The sequence below is a fragment of the Odocoileus virginianus genome, chromosome 23 (genome assembly GCF_023699985.2).
Source record: "Odocoileus virginianus isolate 20LAN1187 ecotype Illinois chromosome 23, Ovbor_1.2, whole genome shotgun sequence".
Taxonomy (NCBI): Eukaryota; Metazoa; Chordata; class Mammalia; order Artiodactyla; family Cervidae; genus Odocoileus; species Odocoileus virginianus.
Window position 1 is genome coordinate 23466454 of NC_069696.1, and position 25998 is coordinate 23492451.

Genomic DNA, 25998 nt, shown 5'->3' on the forward strand with positions numbered 1-25998 from the left:
CGTTACACACAAAGTATTATAAGGATAATAATTCTAACACAGTCACCATATGGTTAATAAAAACTCTTCCAAAAATGTGTACATGTTCTCTTCACTTTCCCTACTTTTTACTAAAGTTGAACTCTATCTAGATTTTCAGTGCAGCCATATTAAACTGCCTCCTATATCCCTCATCTATCTGAGTTCTTCAAGATAATATGTGTATATTTAATGCTCATCAGTAGTCTCAATATTGATGTATCTCCACCTTTTTGATTAATCTGAAGATTATTCTTCAGTAGCTTAAATAACTAGTCCATAAAAACAATACTCCCTAAGCGCTCATGTGGCCATGACAGTTTGAGGAATTTTAATTTGGGAGTCAGTTAAGTGAAGACATATTTTTGCTTCCCAATTTCTTTCCTTGTATCTCTTAAACGTAAGAGTAAATTATCCACTTGGCACAGGTGTTCCTGCCATAAAACCTGATGACAATTCTCTTTCCATTTAAGTTACAAGACTATGTTAGTCTTCCTCATGCTCTAACACAGCTAGGACTCTGTTCCAACAGAGTATCTTTTCACATCTTCGTTTTTCTTCCATCTTCATCTTTCTTCTGCATTTCACAGTTTCTTTATCCCCTCTTTCCTATTCTTGTTTTTCTTTCTTCCTATTTTTCTCCTTGACTTTTCACAAATAATAGTCTCTGTCTAGAAAACCAAGGACCTCCTCTTCCTTTTGCCAAACCTGTCTGGAAAACTGCTTCTTTTTTCTCTTAGTTTAGGAATCATCTCTTCCTGAAACCTTGCTCAATCCACTTTGATAAATTGCAACTGTCTTTTCCTAATGTTGTTACTTAAAGTTTAATGTAAAGTATTTCTCTGGAAACCAAGTAAATTATTGACAGCACCCTCTAACTTACTCATTCATTACTAGTAGAACACTCAATGTTGTTGTTTAGTCGCTCAGTTGTGTCTGACTCTTTTGCAACCCCATGGATTGTAGTCGAGCAGGCTCCTCTGCTCCTGGGATTTCCTAGGCAAGAATAACTGGAGTGAGTTGCCATTTCCTTCTCCAGAGGATCTTCTTGACCCAGGGATCAAACCCGTGCCTCTTGCATTGGCCAAACACTCAGTAGCAGAGACTTAATTAAGCAATAGGGACCTATGGATTAGTTGCAAAAGTAGGCAAAGAAGACAGCAGCCACTACTGCTTCAGTCACATAAAATTCTTAGTCCTAATTTTCAGAATAGATTCGTCTAACAATAGGCAAAACACTGTTAGTTCTTCCCAAATACCACTAGGCTGTGTTTATGGAGCCCCTACTGAGTGTCATATTTCAAGGGTTGACCGGATTGGGTCTGAAGATTTCCTCCCTTCAGGGTTGGTGTCAAATTTCCTGACTGTCTTTGTCCTCCCCTGAAACAGGCTTCAGTCACACTAGGTAATTTCCCCCAGAGCTCTTACTCAGAGCTGGAGGCTGACTTTCCATTGTCATGTTTATTCTTAAAACACACTCAGAGGAATTGAATGAGTTACTGCTTCAACTGCTTTATCATGTTTGAGGTTAAAATCTCAACAATACTTAGGAATCAAAGTATTCTTGAAACCAGGTCTCAGTGACCTGAACAAAACATACCCAATATATAAGCCTTAAATATATGCTTTATGAATTTTACTTCTGCACTTTCTAAAGTAAAATAATCTTAATGATGTTCAATATGAAATTTCATCAAACAAAATGAAGACTTTGTCTATTAAAGTCATTCTCATACATCTGTATTATAAATTTATGTCTGTGAAATACTTGAGGGCAAGAGCTGTGCTTTATCCTTCTTATATTTCCAGTGCTTTGCGCAGTACCTGACACAATGTATTTTAAAACACATACTGAATAAATATATGTGCAAGTGAGTAAATAGAGGTGTGAATAAATGAATTGATATTTTCAAGTCAATATCCCTCAAAAATAAGCATAAGTGACAGCTTCAAGTTTCCCACATATAAGTGCTTGAGGCAGTCTAATAGGAAGCGTCTTCTATAGGAGTATACATTATTAAGAAAATGTCAATTATTCACATAAAAAGGCACCTGATGGAGACTCCTTGGAAATTAATGTTTTTCCTAAGTATGTCCTGTCTGTGCTTACATGAAAATAATCAGAGTTCATGAAAATAGTATGTTTACCTTACCACTCAATTACAAATTGAAAATGGAAAAAGTAAGGTAATGCAAATTTTATACATAATATGCTTTAATTATATATATCATTAAATTATATATAAATAGTTACAGTCTTCTCTGTATTCATTCAGCAAATTGAGCTGAGAAAGATCATACTTATGTCTATCTAAGATAGTGTCTGCATGACATATAAAATTGGCTCATAATATGGAGAGATGGGAATTTCAAACCATGTGGCCAACTCAGAATTTTCTCAGAACCCAGGTTTGCTGCTATAGATAATATGGACTTGCCCTCCACCTTGCTGAAATACAGATGGTTGAGCTTGATTACACTTTGACATGCCTTATGCTGGCACAATCTTTATCTCCCATGACATGAATACATATTTTAAAAACTGCTAAATTTTCAACACATTACAACTTGCTATCTGAAACAAAAATCATGTTTCTTCAGTCTCATAATTTACTCCATTCAACTTCTCATCTTGTCCCTGCAGATAGAGTGATTCAGTAATGCAGTCAGAACTTTTTGGATCAAGAACAGACAATTTTCAGAAAGGTTCTTTGTTCTTTTGTAAAATAAACATCTTTTTGTTCCTATTCTGAATACTGGGGCTATTTGGATGATATTTGCATCTTAGGAGATTTACAAAGTGGAAGCAGCTGGCAGGGGCTGCCCTTTCTCTGGTAGGTACCCAGGTTTTGTCTCTACTTGTTTTTTGAGGGCAATTGAGCATTTAATCTTCAATAAAAACAGATCTCTTGAAAGTCAAACTGAATAGAAAGTTACAAACTATTGAAGAATACTAATTTGTCATTATTAACACTTTTGAACTTCACTGTTTGAATTTATCTGGACTTACCAGCAAAGACTGGGGAAACGTTTTTGCGTGGTCTGCTATCCTTCTTCAAGTCCCTGATTTTCCAATCCATTCATTAATCACATTCCAGTTTTCATGTTGTATTGATTTTCTCTTGCCAGTGTAAAAAGTGTTCATGAACTTAAGTGACTTGAAACCACACAAATTATTATCATACAATTTTATAGGTAGGAAATACAACTCAATTATCACTGTGCAAAAATCAAGGTGTTATAAAGGATGTGCTTCCTTCTGGAGGCTTCTGAGGGAAATCCATTCCCTTCCCGTTTCTGGCTTCTAGAGGCTGCTCACATTGCTTGACTCATGGACCCCTTACTCCATCTTCAAAGCCAATAAAATCAGGTGAGTCCTTCCTGAGTATCACTATGACCTCTTCTGTCTGTAAGTATCCTTTGATTGTGTGTGTGTGAGTGTGTGTGTATCTGTGCACACTCAGTCCCTCAGTCATGTCTGACTCTTTGCAACCCCATGGACTATAGCCCACCAGGCTTCTCTATCCTTGGATTTCCCAGGCAAGAATACTGGAGTGGGTTTCCATTTCCTCCTCCAGGGGATCTCCCCGATCCAGGGATTGAACTTGGATCTCCTGCGTTGGCAGGCATATTCTTTACCACTGTGCCACATGGTAAGCCCTCCTTGTGATTGTACTGATCCTATTCAGGTAATTTCCTAATTTAAGATCAGATGACTAGGAAACTTAACTCCATTTAGAGCCTTGATTCTTCTTCATTGTGTAACCTAACATATTCACATGTTCCAGAGATAAAGATATGGAAATATTGGCTGCGGGGCATTATTTTGCCTACCACAGAACTTTTTCCTATAATATGACAGAGCATTATTTAAATCAGGAACCAACAGCCATGTCGTCCCTGTTATGACATATTTGATGCCATGTAGTATATATATAGTAGAACTTCCCAGGTGGCGCAATGGTAAATAATCCACCTGCTAACATGGAGATGCGGGTTTGATCTCTGGGTCAGAAAGATCCCCTGGAATAAGAAATGGCAATCCACTCCAGTATTCTTACCTCAAAAATCCCATGGACAGAGGAGCCTGGCAGGCTACAGTCCATGAAGTTACAATGAATTGGACACGACTGAGCAATTGAGCATGCATGCATAGTATGTATAATTCTGCCTCAAAGTTAAGGTATATGACTTTTAGTTATTTTATGCATTACTTCCTAATGCAGACTGCATACATTTACCAGCTGGCACTCAATCACATTTTTATTTATTTTTAAACTAAGGTATAGTCTATCTTCAGGACTGTAATGGTAAAGAGGAGACATAAAATTATTAGGAATTTCTTAAAATCTCCAAATTTAATATTATAAAAGTGGATCTGGATGTGGTTTCTGTTTTATTACATTTTCAATATGAATAAGTATTTATCATTCTCCTTTATCTCACTATAATGAGATTTTACTTCAAGGAGAGCCTCTCACTCATTTCAAGTTTCAGTGCTGTGAGAAATGCATGGAAAATATTATTATTAATAAAAATATTTAAGTTTCCAACCCTTTTCAGCAAAGAAAGTTTGAATTGTTAATGCTGTCTTTCAGTGCCTAAATTCTGGCATGCTCTAGATGTTATATTAGTATGGAATTATGACTCACTTGCTTCTTTTTAATTCCCATTTAAAACAAATCTATGAACACAAACCCTTAGACACTGGGTAAGTTGATTCACCTTTCTGTGCCTCAGTTTTCTCATTTGTTAAATGGCAGTAATAATGTCACAGGTTGAGAGGATATGTTAATTCATGTAAAGAAAGCAGTCTACTGAGTACTGCCTTAGAGTGTTCAAAAGATGTTCAGAATCATTATTATTAACAACAACCAGGTGGTACAGCTTACCTGAATCTTTAATTTCAGCATTATACCACTGATACTTCATTTAAAGTCTTCCTCTGTGGCTCTAGAAAAAATTCAAAATAATTAAAAAACACTCAGTTCATTTGAAATACCCCCAAATTTAAAAAGTCAACATGATGTAGCCATATTTACCACATTTAAGCTAAGACAAGACACAGCAGGCTAGACTACAGAAGACTAGAAAAGGATATTACCTATGGTTGTCAGGAAAGTCACACTTACTAGAAAATTCTGAGTTCCATGATAGAGACAGAAGAAAGTGTATCAGTTCAATTCAGCTCAATCGCTCAGCTGTGTCCGACTCTTTGTGATCCCATGGATGCCAGATCTCCCTGTCCATCACCAACTCCCAGAGTTCACCTAAATTCATGTCCATTGAGTCGGTGATGCCATCCAACCATCTCATCCTCTGTCGTCCCCTTCTCCTCCCGCATTCAATCTTTCCTAGGATCACGGTCTTTTCAAATTAGTTAGTTTTTCCCATCAGGTGGCCAAAGTATTGGAGTTTCAGCTTCAACCTCAGTCCTTCCAATGAATATTCAGGACTGATTTCCCTTAGGATGGACTGGTTGGATCTCCTTGGCAGTCCAAGGGACTCTCAAGAGTCTTCTCCAACACCACAGTTCAAAAGCATCAATTCTTTGGCACTCAGCTTTCTTTATAGTTCAACTCTCACATCTGTACATGACTACTGGAAAAATCATAGCTTTGAGTAGATGGACCTTTGTTGGCAAAGTAATGTCTCTGCTTTTCAATATGCTGTCTACGTTGGTCATAACTTTTCTTCCAAGGAGTAAGTGTCTTTTAATTTCATGGCTGCAATCACCATCTGCAGTGATTTTGGAGCCCAGAAAAATAGTCTGCCACTATTTCCTGTTGGGAGCTTCCGGGATGCACCCAGTCCGTGACAAGGTCATGGGATGAGAGAGGAACCTGCAAGGCAGCTCTTCCGCACATGGGGCTGCCCCGGGGGCCCAATATGTACCCTCCGGAGCCACAGGGATAAGAAAGGAACCTGCAAGGCATCTCTTCCCCTCTAAGTTGTCCCGGGAACAAGGTCACGGGACAAGAAAGGAATCTGCAAGGCAGCTCTTCCTCTTGAGGTTGTCCCAAGGGCCCGGTATGTCCCTTTCTTCCTTCTGTCTTACTGTTGTTGGGCTTTTTATTAATTTTTGGAAATGATAATATATAGTAATAAGGCCTCGCTGGAAAAGTCCAAGCCTTTTTGGAAATGCTCAAGATTGCTCTGGCTCAGGACACGACCATAAACATCAAGTCATAGAAGAAAAGGCCACAGGTAGAGTTTGACTGCTTGCTTAAAAGATTATAATGTTCTAGAATAGAAAAGAGTAGAGGTATTTAGATTTAGAAGTAGATATACTGCTTTAGTTTACTTGCTCCTTGGTTGAAAGGGTTTTCACTATTGCTATTTCCTTGCTGCTATTTGTTCATTGTTTCCCTTTCTTTAAACAACATGGGATATTATGGGTATTTTTGTAAAATTAGAAAATGGGGTACATAGGATTTTAATAGAAGATTTATATTAACCAGTTTTACTGCCATTATCTTACTATTAATAAAGGTGTTTTGCTGCTTTAGAGGTGTTTTTGCTATTTAATAGTTAATCATTATAAATTGAGATTTTGTGGTTTCAGGTAAAAGAAAATATCAGGTTTTTCTCATGGTACTATTTTCAGAAATGTCAAACATGTTACTGTGACCCTTCCCATGTATTGTTTTATTGTCCAAAGAATTTGCACTATACCTGAGATTTGTGGAACATTGTTTTTGTTAAAGTGAGTATGTTAGGCCATTGAGGCAAGAAGACTATGTACGGGACATTTAAGTATAAACCATGTAATCGGAAACATTCTAGATGAATGCTTAGGGGAAAAACATGGGGAAAAAAAATATTGATGGAAGCACAAACCAATACCTGATGTAATATGTGGTGACTTAAGGGGGAGGTAACATTCATTCTATAAAAACTGAGCTATCCTAAAAATTTTTTTAAAAGCTACCTCTTCTATGCAACCATCTGTGTGTGTCTGTCTGTCTGTCTTCTTCCTTGCTGACGCCACTCATCCCTTGGGTATTCCTGGTCCTGCTGGGGCTGGACCTTGGCAGTTTCTCCATCTATTTGCCATGAAGTGATGGCCAGATGCCATGATCTTAGTTTTCTGAATGCTGGGTTTTAAGCCAACTTTCTCATTTTCCTCTTTCACTTTCATCAAGAGGCTCTTGAGTTCTTCTTCACTTTCTGCCATAAGGGTTGTGTCATCTGCATATCTGAGGTTATTGATATTTCTCCCAGAAATCTTGATTCTAGCTTGTGCTTCATCCAGCCCAGTGTTTCTCATGATGTACTCTGCATATAAGTTAAATAAGCAGGGTGACAATATACAGCCTTGACATACTCCTTTCCTGATTTGGAACCAGTCTGTTTCATGTCTATTTCTAACTGTTGCTTCCTGACCTGCATACAGGTTTCTCAAGAGGCAGGTCAGGTGGTCTGATATTCCCATCTCTTTAAGATTTTCCAGAGTTTGTTGTGATCCACACAGTCAAAGTCTTTGGCACAGTCAATAAAGCAGAAATAGATGTTTTTCTGGAACTCTCTTGCTTTTCTGATGATCCAGTGGATGTTGGCAATTTGATCTGGTTCCTCTGCCTTTTCTAAATCCAGCTTGAACAACTGAAAGTTCACAGTTCACGTACTGTTGAAGCCTGGCTTGGAGAATTTTGAGCATTACCTTACTAGAGTGTGAGATGAGTGCAATTGTGTGGTAGTTTGAGCATTCTTTGGCATTGCCTTTCTTTGGGATTGGGATGGAAACTGACCTTTTCTAGTCCCTTGGCCACTGCTGAGTTTTCCAAATTTGCAGGCCTATTGAGTTTGGCACTTTCACAGCATCATCTTTTAGGATTTGAAATAGCTCAACTGGAATTCCATCACCTCCACTAGCTTTGTTCATAGTATGCTTCCTAAGACCCACTTGACTTCACATTCCACGATGCCTGGCTCTAGGTGAATGATCATACCATTGTGATTATCTGGGTCATGAAGATCTTTTTTGTATAGTTCTTCTGTGTATTCTTGCCACCTCTTCTTAATATCTTCTGCTTTTGTTAGTGTATAATTTGCTTTAATGAAACATACCTTTCACTACTACTATGGAAATGAAAAAATGGCAATATCTGCAAAAGGAATCATAGCTAGATAATGTATCTATGTGACCTATCAATTTGAATAGTTTGGCATAAATTTTATAGATTAATTTTCTATTTCATATATCCTTCTATACACATCTTATTTATATCTCCTGAAGTTCCATTTTATTTATATCTCCTGAACATCTTTCTTGAATCAGTGCAGTTTCTTGAGTGAAATATAATAAATCTAACTCGTTTATGTCTCAGGTCGTTATGAGTTTCAAGTAGACCATTATTACCAATATAATAAAAATCATTTGCCATTGCAAAACACACTGATAGAAAATGGTATTTGATAGATAATGACTATCATAATCACCTTTTAAAATGTTTTTGTCCTTAATACATATATAATTGTTAAGGCAAATAATAAATCCATGTTGTTGTTTAGTCACTCAGTCAGGCGTGCCCAACCCTTTGCGACCCCCACGGACTGTAGTCTGTCCAGTTCTGCTGTCCATGGGACTTTCAAGGCAAGAATACTGGATTGGATTGCCACCTCCTCCTCCTCCAAATAAATCTACAAAATGACAGAAATACTTTTCAGTGTCATTTTCTTATAATTCAACTATAATTTTTCCAACATTTAAATCATTTGATCAATAAATGCAAATGAACAACTACTCTGAATGAAGTAAAGCAGTAAGTACTGAATTATAAGTAAAAAGACTAACATGGCCTAATGATTTAATGGGAAAGAAAAATGTTACATGTATATCATTTATACATGTTACCCTGAGACAGTAGGAAACCACTGTTATATACAGAGCTGATATATGGTTAGTCTCTTAAATATAGCACTGTAACATAAAAAGTAGATTACAAGACTCAAGAATGAATTGTAGAAAATGTGGAAGTAGTTTCAGTGACACTGCAACATTGCAGATGAGAGGATTAGAAAACTTCAGACTAGGATTGTGACAGTGGTAGACAACAAAGGAAGCAAGGTCTCCTACAGGAACTGGTGATTTACTGGATGTAGAAGAATGAAGGTGTGGGAAGACTCAAAGATAAAACCCTTGTTTCTGGTCTAAGAAACTGAGTGAATTGTTTGGCCATTTTCTGTCACAGAAGACTTTAGAATAAAAGCAGGTTTTGGGGTGAATTTTGATTTAGGTTTTGGACTTTCTTTTAGAGGTTAAAAAAAATTTCCAAGTGGAGACAATAATAAAAATCGTCCTGTGTTAGGGTTATTGATATGTAGAGGGTGATTTAAGCCATAGGAGGTATGAAATAATTTACATGCAGAGAATGATTGAGAAGAAAAGCTTTGACAAGGGGTCCAGTAGGTAATGAACAATATCGCAGAGGATTCTTGAGAAAGTGCTAACACAGAACTCAGAGAGTACAGTGTCACAGAGAGTCAATGTAGGACACAGCAAGAAAATTTTAAATAAGTATAGTGAACAAAAGGGTTCAAATTTTGCAGAGAGAAAAGTTAAAATAAAGATGGATAAACATCAGTTGAATTTTCTCCTCAGTAAACTTAATGAAAGTTGCTTTAGAGAAGTGATGAGAGAAGTTTGCAGTTATTTAAAGAAGTTTTGGGGAGGATATGAAAGGGTCTAGCCAACCTACAAGATAACTAATTATGGAGGGCAGAAAAAAGTTAAGACTGTATCTAGGAATGGAATCACTGCTGATCATGAGGAGACTGTTAAGATACTTTATTTAGCATACTAGCATGCTGATAGGTGATTGAATATAGAAGGAGATAATGCTGCTATGAGCCAGTGGATTTTCAGTAGAAAAGGAATCCAAAGGGGAATACCGGCTTTCATTCATGAAACCACCGTCATGACTGAAGTGGACTTAGCTTTCTCCTACAGGAGCTTCATGCATGTCTCTGAAGTCAATAGTCCCCCTTGGACTTTAATTCTGTGAGCCCTGATGGATTTTTATATAACTCATGGGTTCATCTCATTTGCTAAGGGGAAACTTCAAAACAATTGTCCGTATTTACTCAACCTGTTTCTTTCTTGCAAGCTCTTTTATTTCTAATTAGTCACATTTTTTATTTCCTTTTATCATTTGTCTAGGAAAATTCCTATCATCTTTTAAAATATCATTGAAGAGATATTTGGAGCAGAGTCAACCCTCTCGATTACATAAAATAAAGAATGGCATATTACTGGAAAACAGATCTAAATTCCAGTGAATCACCTGAAAAGCAGCAGGAGCACCAAGAATTCCCCTCCTTGACTCAACCTCTTTTTCCTAGCCTAGTCAGTCTGGGTTTTGATAATGTAGTAGATGAGATCAGTAATAAAATCCCACTCTGTCAGAGAGAAATTGAAGAAAATGCCTTTTTTATGCCCAGTGCACCACACTGGAACTCAAGAAAACATTCATTAGATGAAACACACCAAACATCCTTGAATGAATTCACTTTTAAAGGCTCAGAACTCTCCTGTCACCAAGTTAGTGAAACACCAGTAATTGGTTTTAGTAGGCATTCTGTGCTACCAAATCCTCAAAACATCAATAAAGGAAGCTCTTGGGGAAATCCCATAGGAAAATACCATGGTGCTGATGATTATGGATTCAATAATTTACCTCTATCATCCACCAGTCTGGATAGAATTAATTCACAGAGTCAACTGGAAAATGAAAATCATAACTACCATATAGGATTTGAAAGCAGTGTTCTTCCTATATATCCATTCTTGTCAAGTAACTTGATGCCAAAAGAAGAAAATAAAAGCAGTAGAAATATGAACATTGTGGAGTCTTCTCTGATGCCCTTTAAAGGTTCTTCTCTACCCAGGACATGGGAAAGTACATGCCCAAAGAACACTGAGGTATGTATCATATTTGTCAACCTAAAAATATGAATCTGAAAGAATCAATCAATAATGTGCTGGGTGAATTTAGTAACAAGAGTAACTAATCGTCAGTAGGGGAGGGGAGTGTATTAACACTACTTTGGAAAAAATGTTTATAATTCACAAATTCCATTTTCATGAATTAATGATTTTTTCTAAAGAAAGAGTTTTTATAATATTTTTAAAGTTCTGGTTTCATCAAAATTAAACAGTGTGGTATAGTATTTACATTTTATTAGATAAAAATATCATAGTTGGAGGTTTATATGATTGTATTTTTCATTCTTATTGTGTTATGCACACACAGAAACACAAATACATTTCATTACATTTATATTTTGAGTTACATTACCATGAATTAAAACATCATATCATTATTGGTAGGAAAAATGGCCCTTTACTCAGAGGCTTCTAAATTACTCTGTTGGCAGGCACCATCTATTGGGAACATTTCAAGAGTAGGAAATTAAGTAATCATTGTGCAATTCATCCTGATGGGTTCATTAGTAGTTTTCCAATCATTTTAGTAACCACAAAGCTTCTTGCATAATATTCGAACATTTCTCTGCTATACTGAATCTAGACACAAGGGAAATCAGAAGTAAACAATAAAAAGAAGAAGCATTATTTCAGCTGCAATTTACAGGGTTAGACAAAAGGATTCTTCATTTATTCGACAACTATTTGTCATATTCTCAAGGTATATATAATATACTAGGCATAACAAATACAAAGAAGAAAAATGCATGATACCCAATTTTAGGAATAGCATATTGTTCAAATTTACATGCAAATGATTAATGTCAACACAGTAAAATAACACAGAGGATGAGTTCGTTAGGGAAGACACAACTGTGTCTGTGGCACTTGCAGAAGGAATCACACCTCAAGGGATTTGAATTAGAAGTGGATGAATTTTAGGAACCTCTATTCTGATCATGATGGTGTTACAAGTACTAAACTTTCTCTTACCTCTGAAAACAACTATGAAATTAGACAAAACACATGGAACTACTGTTTTCAGGACTGAAGAACCAGTCGAGACAGGGATCCTTGAGAGAAGAGAAACACCCAAGTGTTGTTATGGTCATTCTGGTTTCTGCAGGGCTCTTTCCTGGTGCTAGGTAGGCTAGTGGAGCCTAACTTGAGCCGCAGTACCTGAAGAAGGCTGAGCGCCAAAGAACTGATGTTTTCAAACTGTGGTGTTGGAGAAGAGTCTTGAGAGTCCCTTGGACAGCAAGAGATCAAATCAGCCAATCATAATGGAAACCATCCTGAATATTCACTGGAAAAACTGATTCTGAAGCTGAAGCTCTAATACTTTGGCCACCTCATGCAAAGAGCCAACTCATGGGAAAAGACCCTGATGCTCAGAATGATTGAGGGCAGGAGGAGAAGGGGATGACAGAGGATGAGATGGTTGGATGGTATCACCGACTCAATGGACATGGGTTTAAGCAAACTCCTGAAGACTGTGAAGGACAGGGAAGCCTGCAGTCCATGGGGTCTCAAAGAGCTGGACACGACTGAGTGGCTGAACGACAACAGCATCAGTAAACTGAGGAGGCAGAGACTGCAGTTCTGGGCTGTGAAGGAAGCGGTGATTTGCAGCGCAGACCACAGAGGGAGCTCTGCAGTGGATGGGAGTCGGGAGTCTACATGATTCATCCCGCAGACTGTTGGCCAAGAGATCGTATTCACCACACACAAAGAGAACTTATGCAGGCCACAGGTTCTGATCCAGCAAGAGCAGACTCTGAGCAGAGCACTTCAGATGTTCGATTGAGATCACACAAAACTACCTCTTAAGAGCAAAAGTCGCGCTCTCTAGTAAATGCTCTACATACCAAATGAGATGTGGCCTTACAAAAAATAAAATCAAGGCAGACAAGACCAAAAGGACCGCCTGCCAGAGGAAAATTGTAGTTTGTAGAAACAATTCCTCATGTGTCATCTACAATAGCCAACATTTAATAACAAATGAGTAAGATGTGTAAAGAATAGGGAATTCTGAACCATAATCAAGAAAATAACACAGTGAATAGATTCTGAGATAGAACAGATGTTGGAATTAACAGACAGTGACTCAAAGGAGGTTATTAAAAGGATGTTCAAGTAGATGAAGTAAAGGTGAACATAATGAATAGACAAATGAGGAACCTCATGAGGAAACAAGAAACTATGAAAAAACAAAAACTAATGGAAAATTTAGTAATAAAAGTATATCTGCAAAGAAAAAGTCAGTGGGTGTGCTAAAAACAGATAAAGGATGACAGAGGGAAAAAACAATACTTGAAAGAAAAATAATAGAAATTATCCAAACTAAAATAGAGAAAATAAAAGAACTTTATAAAAGTGAGCAGGACTAATAAACTTATGAGATAAGGAGTTTAACATATGGATAATTTAGAAAGCTAACAGGAGAGGAAAGATGGAAAAATTCATTTCAAGAAATAATGCCCTGAATTTTATCAAATTGGGTAAAAAATATTAAATTACAGATATAAGAAAAACAATACATCTCAAACTATAAATGCAAAGACAAGCACATGTAGACAAATTATACTAAAACATATGAAGACCAAATTTGAAAAGAAGATCATAAAAGATAGCAGAGGAGAAAAAATATTTCATGCAGTGAAACAAGTTGATTTAAAGCATTACCTTTCCAGAAACAATGGAAGCCAAAATGACAATGAAATGGCATTTTTAAGGTTTTATTTAAAAAAGCAAAAGAAGAGAATTCATACTTCTGTATTCATTGAGTACATGCTTGAAATTTTAAATGAAATAAAAATATTATCATATAAACAAATGTAGAGAAAACTTAGTTCACATACACACAAAAAACACCAAAGTGTTTTATATGCAAAAAAACCACACCAGATGGAATCTAGAAAAGAACAGAACAAATGGTAAATATGTTAGTAGATATGAAAAACTACTTTAATCTTATTTTTTTTGAAAGACAGCTGTATAAAGCAAAAAAAATAGTTTTCATTATAAGAATTACTGTATAAGTAAATAAAAAGTATAAGACAACAAGAGCAGAAAAGATGAAGGGGGTAAATGTTATTTGCTCTTGAAAATTCTTAGATTTTAAACGCAGTAGTACAGTATTAACTCTAAGTAAACTGTAAATATTTAGGATGCATATTGTAATTTCTAAGCTAGTATAACCACTAAAAGAACAGTAAAAAAAAAAAAAAAGAAAAGAAAAACTGAAAAAGTCAGGGAAGGAGAAATAGATGAACAAAAGAAAATAGAAGAAATGAATAGAAGCATGTGCGAACATGGCAGTCTTAAACCCAACCACATCCAGAAATATACTGAATACATTCCAAACTAGATAAAGACAAGTGTTATTTACAAGAGTCAAATTTGAAAACCATAGGTACAGATAGTTTGAAAGTAAAAGAATCAACATATTTAACATTCAACCAGCAAAACAAAGCCTTGTGTCATTACAAATATCAGAAAAAGTACAGTTTAGAAAGAAAATGGTCATTTCGTAATAATAAAAGGGTCAATAGGAAGACATAACAAATTTAAATGCATATGTACCTAGTAACAGCTTCAAAATACATAAAGCAAAGATTTTTCTTTTGAAGTTAATCATATACCTACCCTCTGACTGAATCATTATGCATTTATTCAGAAGTGAAACACATGTCCAAAAAACACTTGCATATGAAAATTAATATTTTTCTTTACAATACCCCAAAACTACAAACAACACACCTGTCCATCAACAAGAAAATGGGTAAACTAACATGTGGAATAGTAATGAAAAAGAATACTACTAATAGGCAATAAAAAAGATAAACTATTATAATGTATGACAGCATAAATTTTAAAACATAGATGATTTAAATGAAAGAAGACAGAAACGCAAGAGCATATACACTTAATCTATGGTGACAGAAATGTGAATTAACAGTTACCAAATAAATGTTGAGACTGATGGAAGGAGATATGGGGGAACTTTCTAAAGTGATAGAAATGTATATTTTGATTGGATATTAATATTCATAGTTGCATACATTCCTCAAAGTTCAAATATAAATATATTTAAGATTTATGTATTTTTCCATTTGTATTGTTTCAATAAAGTTTTAAAAATAAAATTAAAAGCAGAATGGCTTTTTAAAACAAATTAAAAATTTTAGAATTGTATTTACCTTTTCTCCACACAAAACTATTTTAACAGTTTTTATTTTAAGTTGACAGGTTGTTCCATTCAGCTGGTTGAAGTAGCTCAAGGCAGTAATATGAGTTTGGCATCCTTTTGCAACAAAGTAAAAAAGTGAGTGCTGCTATTTCATTCAACTTTGACATTTCTAGAACGTGCATGAATTTGTCTATTTTAACATCCCTGAACAGACTAATCTTGCATATAGAATGTTAAAGCTCTATAATTTTTAACATAGTTAAAAGTATAAATGTATTACCCAGTAGTTCATTAATCAACTTCTGGTATTGTTTCTTTGTTTACAGTTAAATAAAATTTTCCCCTGAAAATCTGCTAAAGATGAATGTTTTATAACTTTGGGCTTGCTCATGCTGTTTGCTAATAGCTTGGTTTGCAGTAAATTAACTTCTCATTTAACTGGCACATAAGTGACTGACTTCTGTGGCTCTGTCCGAAACTAGCATGAATTTATCCTTCTTACCTGGAATATACTGTTTAGAACAATGAGAATACCTGCTGCTTAATAACTCAATCTTACCCTGAATGGACCGACAGAATGCTGAACAAATGCATCGGTGTTTGTCCAATGAAAAACAAACTCGATCACTAGGGGATGTTACCATCCCCTTTTTGCTAATCTAAAAAAAGAACTTCTAAAGGTAGATGCCTCCTTTTTAAAGACCAATCTCTAATAAATCAATGAAAACTTATATAATGCCATTTTTTCTTTTGTTCAGATTTCTGAAATTTTTGAAAAATTAGTGCACTTTCATTTTAATTATCTTGATTTTTATATTTTTGGACTGTTTTAAGTGTAATAAATATACATATAAGTAAACATTAGTTTATTTATCACCTGTAGCAGCTGCCTGCTGAATGATCATTTGGGATTAAAGAGTTGAACCATTTATTTAATCATTATCATAAAAAGCTACCTGAGTGCCTAGTAACTAGTTCATGTATGACAGAGATTTTAACAAAGAACAAGCAAAAAAACTGAAAAGCAAGGTCAAGTTAAAAAAAATTTGTTACCATATTGGAATAACCAAAGGGCACATGAATACAAAAATAAAAAAAGCATTTCAAATCCATGAACCCATATTCAATCTTTAATTAATTTCTTGCTCCAGTTCACAAGAAAATTTTAAATGGCACTTTGGATTCCTAAATTAGGATGTTTAAAGATATCAATATTGATTCTTTCAAGAATAAGCTACCTACTGTCACAACCTGACAAGCACTGCCAGGAACTTGACACTTTAATAAAATTTAAGATGTGATAATTTCTACTCTCGAAGCATGGGAAATAGCTCTCTTAATATCACAAGGTAGTACTTGGTATAGCTCCATCAAAAAACACTTATTCGTCTCTCCCATAACTTTTTTCCCCAAGAGAATTTAGTATATATTCTTTGATGAAACCTTCTTAATAGTGACATAAAAATATTTTATGAGATGGTTTGTCAGTAGCTCATGGTACATTTTAAAACTCTTAGATGGAATTTTTCTCAATAGTTTCTTTCAAAGTAACCATGAGTACTAAAAAAACAACAACCAAACAATAGTAAATATTAAAGTAGTAAAAAGAAGATAAAGGTTATATTTACACATTTACTTTTTTGGTTTTCAATAATTTTTGTTGGCATGTACTCATAAAAAATAAATTTATATATGCATAATTATTTTGTCCACAAACACACTGTTCACTCAACAACAATTTTTTTGAGGACCTACTATGTGCTGGTATCCAAATACTACCAAAAATATTTAGGTATCTAAATATCCAAAGCTCTTTCATTTAAAAAATAACCAAATTGAATTTGAAAGACAACTTTCTTAAGAGAGTCTCCAAACTTTCTGGAAAGCCATAGTAGAATGGATTTATATATCCAGTTTCATTTGTGTTTTTTCCTAATACTTAAGTAACCATACCTAAAAATGCCTAAAAATGCTGTTAACATTCCTGCTATACACCCTTCAAGAGGCTCTCTAATTTATGGAATTTGGTTTCCTACTATGACATACTTTTAAGCCATATATCTCAAGAAATATAGTTTTATGATAAAATAAAATATCATAGTGAGACAGGAGACAGATGGGTCCCAAGCTATGCAGCCAGAGTTTGTCCCCTGTAGATAGATACTCCAAAATAAGAGTGAGAGAGGAGCTGAGCCCTACCCAGTTAAGAGATAAAAGATCCCATATTCCTCATTCTTGATGTCAAAGAGATCTTCCCAACTACACATGTGCAGGAAGGCTCCCTGAAGGTCAAAAAGGGAGGCAGTGCCAGGGCATAGCAGGTAATGTCAATATCCAATAGCACATTTGCTAGGACGCATCTTGGCTAAAAGATGTGCCTGCACCCATGGAAGGACCCTGAGATAAACCAAATACAGACTCAGAACCATGCAAAGCAAGATGAATGGCCAAAGGAAACCCAGAAGAAACACCCTATTAAAGGGATTCAAACTCCTGTGAGGGCATGACTCTCTGAGCCCACCCATGTGCCTATCCACATGTGCTCTTTTCCTCCTAATAAACACTTTACTTGTTTCACTACTTTCCATCTCTATGTGAAAATTCACTTCTACACATCTGATGGGCCAGGGCCTTGTCACTGGTCACTGGGGTCTAGTGGTTAGGATTCAGCGCTCTCACTGCCATGGCCTGACTTCAATCTCTGGCCGGGAAACTAAACCATGCTTTAAGGGGCTGCAGGCAAAGGCCGTCAGAGAGCAATAGTCAAAGTCACTCAGTCATGTCCAGCTCTTTGCAGCCCCATGGACTGTAGCCTGCCAGGCTCCTCTGTCCATGGGATTCTCTAGGCCAGAATATTGGAATGGGTGGCCGTTTCCTTCTCCAGGGAATTTTCCACCCCAGAGATCGAACCCAGTTCTCCTGCACTAGAGGTGAATTCTTTACTGTCTGAGTCGCCAGAGCAAGAGTACACACAAAAAATTTTGGGCCCACAGTAGATGCTCAGTGAAGGTTTAGAAAAGAAAGAGTCATGAATTTACATTCTAAATTTAATTCTCCAAAATGGTAGAAGGTTAACTCATGCATGCATGCATTGAATAGTATCTTATCATATGATTGAATGCTAGATCATCCAGCGTCTCAATTCAGAAATGGAGTGCAAACCTTTGAAGGAGGGTAAAAGAAGGAAGAGTGGCCTATATGTTTATCCTAAACAGTGGTTCTTTGAACTGTAGTAGTTGTGGCTTATTTGGAAAACTGCTGGGAGAAAAAAATGGGGGTGGGGGTGGGAATCCTCCACTTATCTACTGAGTCAAAAACTTTGGGGATGGAACCCAGAAAACAAGGTGATCCTTATGCATGCCAGGCCCATTGGATGAACATGTACTTTTCCACTTGTGAGGTCCCTTAAGGAAGGGATGTTTTGGTAGAGTTTAAGGGTACAGAGATGGGGCTACTTCAATGAACGTACACTACTTTAAAGCTGCATAAATTGTTAGGAAGAATGTCAAGGATGTAATATATCTGATATATTACACAGAATGCATAATTTTTCATTCAGGAAAAGTACTAGAAAGTTTAGGTTTCTGCAATATTAACAAAAAAGGAAAAATAATCCAAGACTTGATATTCATCATCAAAAGCATTTTAAATAGCTAGTTACAAATTTTATGTTATATTCTACATGTGGGCATAAAAATATAGCTCTACAGGGATTCAGCTATAACTATATATAATGATAATTATGATACATTACATGCATATATTGCTTTACATTCTACAAAAGTCTTTTATATGCCTTTTCTCACATAAAACTTTAAAGTAGATATAAATATCCTCATTTGTGCAAACAAAGAAACTGGTCAAATAACTTGCCTCTGACCGTAAAACTACTGAATAAGAGAGTCAGAGTTCAAACTCAAGGCTCCTGGCTCCAAGGAGAAACTCTTTTGCAATTCTCTGACTCTGACACAGCAAGTAATTGTGCAGAATGTACAAATGACTTCTGGGCTCAATTATTTATGTAAAATCCAAATATTTGTGTAAAATCCAAATTTTAAAGAAAATGAGCTGCCAAGAATTGTACTTACCAATGTGACACAAACAAGAGAATTTAACCATCAATGAATAAATAAATGAGTGACTTCTGGCTTGAGAAAGGCACGAGTTCAAGCTTCAGAGGAAATGTCAATGAAGCAACAGTCACTGTTCAGGGTGAATTTTCATATTGTATAAATGACAATGTATTCCTTTTTCATCAGCAAAATGGGTTTATTTGGGAGAAGCAAAAAATTACAATTTGGGACATGTAATTATGGAAAACCACAGGCAAGTCCCAGTAAAGCAAAGGAGAGGAAAACTTTCATAAAGGAGAAGGGGAAGTTGGGAGGGGCTATTACAAAAATCCATCAGAGACAAAGGGAGTTTCCCAGTATAGTGGCTTTTCATTGGCTGACTTGTGACAGCCTCTCACTGACTGAGTTGTTGCCAGGCAAGAAAAATCTTTTCTCTTAGAAATCTGGCAAACGGTATTATCCCCCATAGGATTGTCAGGCATTAGCCATCAGGCAGGTCTAATGAAATTTCTCTCTATAATGTCACAAAATTCCTTTTCCAAGTCTGCTTGGCTGGCTGTGTAGTTGTGCACTGGCAAAAAGTTTTCCATTCAATAAAGCATTTAGAAACATTTGTGGAACCCATTTCATGTTCATGGAATGTGTTGGGTGATGGTGGGATACAAAAATGAATATATCATAGTGTGTGTGTGTCTGGTGGGATACAAAAAGGAATGCAATATAGTGTGTGTGTACATTTGTGGGAGAGAAGGCAGCAATAGCAACTGCTCCTATCTTGTTTTAGCTGGACAATTTATTTCTAATTGCTTCAAATGAGATGCACCAGAGAAAACTTAAAGACCAGACATTTACAGTTGTTTTTGGTTTAACTGTAATCTTTACCAATCTAGCTAGCTAACAGCACTGTACCATGAATCAGCTGCTGGCTACTTTCCTATGTTAAATCTTCTATTGCAAACCCTGCAAGAAGTTTCTTAAAATCTTGTCCTAAGTACTTTTTCACATATATTTTTCAGAATAAGAGAAACATATCATGCCACTGACATGGATTCCAATTCTGGGAAGATTTGGAGCCCAACTACAGCATTTCCATATAAGCTCTTTTCTAATACTAAGTTTAATATAAATATTTTTACTGATAACTCAACACAAGGACTTCATTTTATCCCATGTGGTAAGTAATCTTGCAAATAAGTATAAAAATCTACCTAAAGCTGGTATGAGCTGCCTAACCTTGAGCCCACAGTCTGAAGTCATTAAAAGAAGCAGTATTAGCTAGTATTTTGCCCTGAAGTGAAGTAACAGGAAAACAGCTGGAAATCTTTTAACATTTGTTTAGCTATTGTTTCAAAGAGCTCTCTCCATAGCTCACCCCAGGACACCTTATTTTCCTGCTATGAAATAGCAAGTATAGCAAGTTTTTAGCATATTAAAAATAAAAGCTGAATTTCAAAAAGATTCTAGAGAAAGGCTATATGTAAGTGGAAATGGCTGTTCTTATCCTTTAGAAACAACTGTTTTATTCAAAAGTAAATAAACTGGGAGATGGAATAGACATTGATACACAGCCTGTATCTTCAGAGTAAGAACTATAATGGTCCTGTCAGTCCAGCATAGTTAGCAGATCTACTGAATCAGTCTCTGCAGATAGATCCCAGGTATCTATCTTATCAAACTCACCAGATGATTCTTACTTCTCTAAAGCTTTAGAATCTCTTTAAATTGTTTAATATTTATTTCACTGTTACAGTCAACCTTTTTGCAAAACATTTTTTTTCTTCAAACAACATTTGTTGCTACTAAGTTTCTACCTATCAACTGCTGTTCCTTGACAAATTCTTGTTCGGTTGCTAAGTCATGTCTGACTCTGCGACCCCATGGATGGTGACACATCAGGCTTCCCTGTCCTTCACTATCTCCTGCAGTTTGCTCAAACTCATATCCATTGAATCAGTGATGCCATCAAACCATCTCATCCTCGGTTGTCCCCTTCTCCTCCTGTCTTCAATCTTTCCCAGTATCAGGGTCTTTTTGGCTCTTCACATCAGATGGCCAAAGTTACTGGAGCTTCAACTTCAGCATCAGTCCTTCTGATGAATATTCAAGGTTGATTTCAATTTTTTAATTGAAGTAGAAGTATTCGTCTCTCAGTTATGTCTGACTCTTTGTAGCCCCATGGACTGTAGTTTCATTATGACTACTAGATTTTGTTGGGTTTTTTTTTTTTTTTTTCTTTCTTACTCTAGTTAATGCTCCAAGTTAGTACAGATGACTATAAACATAATAATATTACGTAGGGGCATTAGGATCATCTGCTTTAAAACTAACAGAAACCAACTCCTGCTGATGTAAGTTAAAAAAATTTTTTTAAGGATTACAGGTATTTCTTTAGAATTTAGGAGTAGGAATTCAGAAAACATTTGGGAAGAAAACTCTGATGTACAAGCAGTCCAAAATTCCTGTATGTCTCTCACCTTGTCTCCTCTCTGTATAATTGTTTCTTATGTTTCTCTTACTTTCTGCTGACTCATTTCCCTTACTTTTCTGAAACACATGGAAAGCCAGGCTCAAGCTTAAATGTTCCTTGGCCAGCCACCTTAAGAAAGTTCAATCTCTAAAGAAAGTTCAATCTCTAAAGAAAGTTCAGTCTGTTGGATCTGTTACCAAACTCAGGTTTGGCTGCCCACTGCTAAAAATCAATAATCAGGAGGAATTATTAAAGGTGCTTTAATCAGAAAAGCCAGCCATCTGTGGAGAAGATGGACTCATGCCCCAAGGCCACTCCGAAGATTCTGCTCAGCCCTGACAGTTTTTAAAGGGAAACAAGTGGGGGAAGAATCTCAGTGAATCATGGAGGCAGAAGGCTGGGTTCTGCATTTTTCTCTGTTCTGTGGAGGTTGACTGACTCTCTCCCTTCAGATGTTATCTTGCCTGTGGGACATGTCTGCAGGATCGCTAAGGTGGGGTGGGGTGTTGCTCTAGAGAACTAATCATTCTTTAACTACTTAATTCTTCATCTTACTTCTTTTTATCTCAGAAAAGAATCAACAGGTTAATTAGGTTCTTTCAAGGTTACAGGGGAACAGAAATGAGCAAAGAGAAAAGGGGCAAAAGAGCTGCTTTCAGATCCATGTCCCAGTTTCTGAAAGCAGGGTTCTGATTGGACAGCCAAGGTCAGTGCTGTTGCACCTTGATCCTACCAGAATGATACTCAGATATCATAAAGTTGACTTCATAAAGTAACGTTGACTTCAGTTGCTGGAGAAGAAGAAAGAATTATGAACTAAGGAGACCACTCCTGATCTTCCAGTTTATAATATTTAATTTCCAATATTGGATTTGGCAAGCCAGAGGCCACTTTTGACTTTTACAAGAAGTTTCAGTAAAGTGATTAGGTCATTGTGTTAAGTGTTAGAGATGTACAGTGGTAAAGAGGATGTCTGTGGCCTCAAAGATACTAAGAGTGTTTACAAGAAGGAGGAGGAGGAAGGGACGGATTAGGAGAAGGGAGAAAAAGTAGAGGGGGAGACAAGACACATTTATGAAAATATACAGAGTAGTGTATGCTACTCTTAGGAGAAAAACTTCTCCTTTGCCAATTTAAATTTGAAGTGGGATTAGGACTGTGATATAATTGACAATAGACAGATTAACAGGACAAAAGACAAGGTTTCTTTACACAGGCATGCAGGGGCTATTCATTAATGAGTGACCTGCTGAAACTCAGAGGTAAACATTTATATAACAGCATAACATAAAAATGTGTGCAGTAGGAGGTGTGTAAAGCTTCAGCTAGAAAAAACAATCATTATACATCTTTTTATGCTAGTGGGTGTGTGGTCTGTCTCCTTTCTGGAATTTGCAGGAAGCTCTCTCAGAAGGAAATTAATACCACCTGTATTATGAGGCATCGCTTTATTCAGATAAGAAAAGTACAGATAAGATTTCAAATGTTTTCATCTTAAATTAATTTTTAGGCCAAAACTGTGATCCCTTTGCTACTTTATATTAATGCTTTACTAATAATATAGATGTACTCTAAAGAATAAAATTCTGAAGAGCATTTCAAGAATGACCAATAAAAGACAGAAGCTGTTGCTAGAAACTTAAGGAATAACGAAATCTAGACAGAAAGAGGAGGAGACGGTGAAAGGTTCTCATCCAAAGAGAACTGTTTCCCCCAGAGTGAGAAAATAGAATCCTTCTGGAGGAGCAGGTGTTTTGAACAAGGTCTTCTCTGCTTCTACAAACTTCAGCTATCACTTCAGTGAAGAAGATTCCCTGTCCTTTTTTCCAACTCCAAGATTATTCTAAAGCCAGTGTCTTCACTGTCTAGATTTAGATGACACATAGTTGGAATTGTATTAGGGAGTCATTTGTGACCTGTAAAATGGTAGAAATCAGTTTGCAAAGATTAAAGAGTAATTGAGAACTATTATCAGAAGTTATGTACTCTAGAGAAATTTGGCAGTAATGAGAAGGTAAAAATTAAATAAATAAATAAGATACTATCCTTAAGGGAATATAATGGAAAAGGAGTGATTTTATTGGAATATTAAACAGAAAAAGAACATTTTAAAGAAAAGACAAAAGCATCTTTAGAGTGGGGAATACTACATATATATAAGAGAAGGGCTTTAAATTGATGGAACAGCAAACCAGTGATGGAAGAATCATATGTGAAGAAGTTAGATTTAATAAAAAGCAAGGATACTCCAGCTACTGGAAAAGACCCCGATGCTGGAAAGATTGAGGGTAGAAGAAGAGGGGGATGACAGAAGATGAGATAGTTGAATGGCATCACTGACTCAATGGGCATGAGTCTGAGCAAACTCCAGGAGATAGTGAAGGACAGGGAAGCCTGGTGTGCTGCAGTCCATGGGGTCGCAAAGAATCGGACATGACTTAGCACTAAGCAAAACAACAGTGATACTTTTTTATGTCAAAAGAGATGTAAAGGGATCAAGAAGGATGCATAAACACTAGATTTAAGCTGCAAAGTAGCATAATTTAAAGAATCACGAATGGGTCTTCGCCTTTTCAATATGGTAGGCAATATGGTCAACAGATTGAGAAGGGTTGTATGAAGTTGGCAACTATGAGAAACTGGAAAAAGGATAATATTAGCTGCCAAATTGAAGATACAGGTATAAAATCTACTTAAAATAAACCATGGTACTTGTTGGCTTACCATATGGATGAAAAGTTTAACTTACAGAAACTTAACTGTTTGGCTTCAAGGAGAGAAATGGTAATTTCAGATATAGACATGCTGAATTTGAAGTGATAATGAGACATCCAAAGAGTAGCAGAAGACATGACACCAAAGCACAGAAGAGGAGAAACAGCTAGAAACTAGCTTATGGTGTCCTTCATGTAAGCTGCAACAATTAACTGTAGTGAAATAATGAATTCATACACACTACAAAATAGCATAGGCAATACAGTCTTGGAAATGGGAAAGTCAAATTAATTAAAATAAACTGGAGTCTTTGGAGATATTTCCCTGCCATTTTACACTGGCAATGCTCTCCCCTTCTTTCCAAAGCCTTTCCAGTCTTGATTTTGCCTGTGGCTATATTTTATTTTAGCTGCAATTCATAATATTTCAGTCAATATTACCAAGCAATAGCACATATAAGATACTCTCTCCTATGTCAGGGAATTTCTGTAATCTCTAATTCCCTGATGATCACTACCGTTTGTTTCTCTAACCATTTTATTGATAACAATTTGATCTCCCATAAAATACACACTTTTAAATCCAGCATTATATGCTTCCTTTTTTCCTTCATGGCAAGTTCAATAATACCACTTATACTATGTTTTGCTAGCCAGTCTGTGACAAAAATCTTTTCCAATGGTTTGGCGGTAAAAGAAGTCACATCAATGGAAACATATAATTATAAGCAAAACTCAACTTGACTAAGTGCAATTGAGGATTTGCAGTATGCTGTTCAAATCTTCAATAAGGATCATCAATACAATCCGTTGTACCTACTTTCATTGAAGATCACATTGAAAGCATTTTTGGCTGTGTGCTTGGCCTCTCAGTCATATCCAACTCTCTGTGGTCCCATGGATTGTACCCCAACAGGTTCCTCTGTCCATAATTTCTAACTATTATCATATATGATAATGAATCCCTCTTTATCATCTATAAATAGAAAATATTTCATAGGCAAACATAATTAAACAGTATATGTGTGTCATTATGGGGGGATATTGTAGAATGTAAATATGAGATGGCAAAGGGTTTTTACCCTATAATACGCTGACACTTTTGAGTCCTAGGGAAGGTGAAGAAAAAGATCAATGTCCTTCCAGGTTATTATAATGCTATCCAAGACAGAATCTGAGGTGATCTGCACAGGAAAGGAAGAACGATCAGATGTAAAGACTCAGAATTATTAAGAGCACCAGCTTTGGAAGCTGCCATATTTGGATTAGGCTCCTGGCTTGCCACCTAGCATTCACTCTGTATATCTCTTTGGCATCTCTCAAATCTCTAAGGATGACCACAGTTGAACACTTTTTTTTAATGCAGAAGCTACCGTTACCAAAGATTTCAGAATGAGAAATGAAATACCTAGCTCTGTTCGATTATATGAAGATAGAGTGATCAAAGAAAATGCAAAGAATACTTAAAAAAAAAGCTCCACATATAATCAGACCAGTAAGTGTGATGTATCTCATTTTAATTCCTCTTGATAAAGATAGTTATAACAGTTCATAATGCGTGCATCATTTTTTGTGCTCAAAATATTTTACTTAACCAATATATAATG

The 25998-nt window shown here is 36.1% G+C and overlaps 1 protein-coding gene across 5 annotated transcripts in view; it reads left to right on the forward strand.

Moving 5' to 3' along the window:
• PIK3C2G (phosphatidylinositol-4-phosphate 3-kinase catalytic subunit type 2 gamma) overlaps positions 1–25998 on the forward strand; it is a 440932-nt gene that overhangs the window by 32341 nt on the left and 382593 nt on the right. For 4 of the 5 annotated variants that reach the window (XM_070453682.1, XM_070453686.1, XM_070453683.1 and 1 more), the window contains 3 exons: positions 10181–10942; positions 15190–15272; positions 20227–20384. In XM_070453682.1, the coding sequence (XP_070309783.1) occupies positions 10262–10942; positions 15190–15272; positions 20227–20384 (922 nt within the window). In that variant the 5' untranslated portion in view covers positions 10181–10261. Of the gene's footprint in view, positions 1–3224; positions 3389–10180; positions 10943–15189; positions 15273–20226; positions 20385–25998 lie in introns of those variants that run through there. The other variant, XM_070453684.1, reaches the window with a different exon arrangement.